Source organism: Trypanosoma equiperdum (assembly GCF_001457755.1).
Source record: "Trypanosoma equiperdum strain OVI genome assembly, contig: ctg_1286, whole genome shotgun sequence".
Classification (NCBI taxonomy): domain Eukaryota; phylum Euglenozoa; class Kinetoplastea; order Trypanosomatida; family Trypanosomatidae; genus Trypanosoma; species Trypanosoma equiperdum.
Window position 1 is genome coordinate 3,904 of NW_027123267.1, and position 2,893 is coordinate 6,796.

At 50.8% G+C, this 2,893-nt stretch overlaps 1 protein-coding gene across 1 annotated transcript; it reads right to left on the minus strand.

Moving 5' to 3' along the window:
* Positions 1–354: 354 nt before the first annotated feature.
* TEOVI_000687100 (rib72 protein-like protein) lies at positions 355–2,529 on the minus strand (the record flags this gene model as incomplete). The annotated part of the gene is made up of 1 exon (XM_067220993.1): positions 355–2,529. One exon carries the CDS (start codon positions 2,527–2,529, stop codon positions 355–357), a length of 2,175 nt encoding a protein of 724 aa, XP_067077094.1.
* Between the last annotated feature and the right edge of the window lie 364 nt (positions 2,530–2,893).

The window sequence follows — 2,893 nt, forward strand, 5'->3', positions numbered from 1 at the left end:
TCAATAGGTTGTTCCAGATGGTAAACGGTATGCATACCAAAACATCCCGGGATCCTTCTCTCTCTTTAATGTTCCCATCTATCCAATGGCAAGCTATGTAACATACACAGTGTGTTTCCCACAGTGAGAAGGGGTGGCTTGCATAGGAGCTGGGGGAAGGGTCGCACAGACATATATACGTATATACATATGCACGATATGTGCACCCAGCTCTCCGTGCACATTCCTTCTTTCATCTACTCTTCCTTTCCCTTCCGTCCTCCAACACAGGTCCCTACAGCAGTCAAAGACGTGGTGCAACACAACCGAGGAGAACACGCACACGACACACAGCGTCGCTCAATCCCAACAACTTTAAAACATAATGAGCCGTTTTATTTCTTTCAGTGGAAGCCGCCGACGCGACCAATCCGTGGTCCCCGGGACACTGTAGAACTTAAAGATAAGTGAATCCATCTGCTTATCGGTGAACGTCAACCCCATTCGTTCAGTCAGAGCCCTTTTGAAATCTTCCATGGCAAGGTTGCCATCATAACTGGCGTTTGCTTCTTGCTGAAATGCGCGGATGAGAAGTGTTCGACGTGCCTCGACGCACGAGATGAGGTTCCTCAGTGCCTCATGCGCTTCCTTCTCCCGATTCTTGTACGCTTCAAGGTCTTGTTGCGATCGAAGGGGCCCACTAACGTTGGGGAGACCGTTATCTTTAGTTTGGGAGAAGTCCGAGAGGAACTGCTGGCAGAGGAGATTCTCACAAAACTCTGTCATGGAAATTATTTGATCATTATCCTTATCCACACTCGCCATCACGCGGTCGAACTCGGCGGCATCCAACCGTCTGCCGCACTCTAAAAACAACCGTTTAAGATCCTCACCAGTTAGTCCTTCTTCCCTCGATTTGAAGTGGCGAAAGGCGTCAGTGACGTTCGAGAACCGCTGAAAGATGACGTTCTTCACGTGCCCAATAAGTTCCTGTGTGGAAAAGTACGATTCATCCATGTGAGGGAAGCCCATTTCAATGTAGCGCTTTGTGCGCTCATCCATATCGATCAACTCGTATTCCGCACCCGCCAGTTTGACCTTCGCACCCACATATAACTTGCTGGGCTCGGGGATTTCAGCGACGGGGGAACGGGCAAAGCACTTGCCGCCGAGGTGGCCGCTGTTGTGAACAGGGATTTCATACATCCCCACACTGTCATCTGCCAGGTAATAGCAAAAGAGAAACTTTCGACCTTCGTCTTCGTAACGATCGCTGACAAGGCGAGCCGCGAAGCGAAACACGTCGTTGCAGTAATGAATGAGTTTGAGACGATCTTTTTCTACCACTGTATCTTCAAAGGTCATGGTGGAGACTCCACGCGCTTCTTTCCGTGCTGTTGGTTTTGTTGGCTGCTTCGACGGTTTGACGGTGGGCATAAGGCTGTCCGACTCCGTTTTGGGCTTTGGAAAGGATGGCTGACCAACACCTTTTGCTGCGTAGTAATCTCGCGTGAACTTATCGCAATCATATATATAAAACTCTCTAGTCATTAAGTTGATCGTCTGTCCTGTTTGCAAATCATCTTCCGTAATGTACTCAACTGGTCGTGTGAGCGGGACGTTCAGTGTCTCTGTCTCCTTTACTCTAGTAACGGGGTACTTGGGTATTTTTGTGCGGCGAATGAACACAGGGTTCGGGTCACGACCGTCGTTGCGGACACTCTCCACCATGACAGACATGGTCTTATCCGCGATATAGTACAGAAGTTTGAAAGCCCTCTGCTCCCAAGTTGCAGCAAAGCGCAACACTTCCCGGTCGTGTTCAAAGAAGTTTCGAGCGGTCTCCCGCTCCTCCGGTGTAAGGAGTGATACGTGAGTTCCCGCCGCGGTGGCAGCCATGACTTCCACATTGTGCCGTAGGTCCACATGCAGCTCATCCTTAGGGTTCCTTTGCACCAAAACACTCTGCTCGAAGGTGTCACTCGGATAGTCAAGGGGCTCCGCCTGCGGTATGCCCATCGCCTCGCAGAATTCACGTGTGGCGCCGTCGCAGTCCACGATGTGATATTGCAAACCTCGTATGTTGACCACAGAGCCTACGAACAGGGAACGAACACCGACACCATCAATTATGGTACGAGAGACTGTCAGTCCGCGACGGAGGCCGCTGTTCACAACGGCCGGTGTTTCATATACACTGATGGACCCATCCGAGAGATGGAGATACATCTTGACCTTTCGCACGCGCATTTTCTCTATCGAGCTCTCGTCCACACGCTCCACGTAATATCCAAAGAAACGTAGAGCCTTATCGTCCAGTGACTTCCAATCCGGAAACTTGGCAAATATCTGCGCGGGCTGAAGCCCACCGCAACCATCACCTCCCTGCTTCTCGCTCCTTTTGCTGGACCCACTGGGGTCGAAAACTGTTCTTATGCCTTTTCGTATGGTGCATAACTGCGGGATCCCATTAGTTGGGGGTGGGTTAAGCTCAGGGAAACTAAACCCCGGAAGCTTGGGGAGTGCATCATAAATGGTCCGGTCCGTCATTAGTGTGGAAGCGCGCCGTTGCTCCTGCCGTCACTCAGCCCTTATAAATGCAGCATTGGGACAAAGCAAAATAAAGTGCAGACGATATAGGGGGTAAAATGGCACCGCTGGCACCATCAGTGAATTTGACAGCATGACAAGAATTTATTGTGCATTACATGGGAGGGCGTCTTGTGTGTGTGTGTGTGTGTGTGTCGTACGTTAAGCGCGCCTGCGTTAAAACAGACGCACCCCACAGGTTGACTCACGATTGGACAGGTGTGGGAATATAAGAACACTTGTGCCTCATTTCCGAAGCCTCAGCTGTGAATGCCGGGGGTGGAAAAAAAAAAGAAGAGGAAGCGATCGGGGTTTGGGGGGGGGG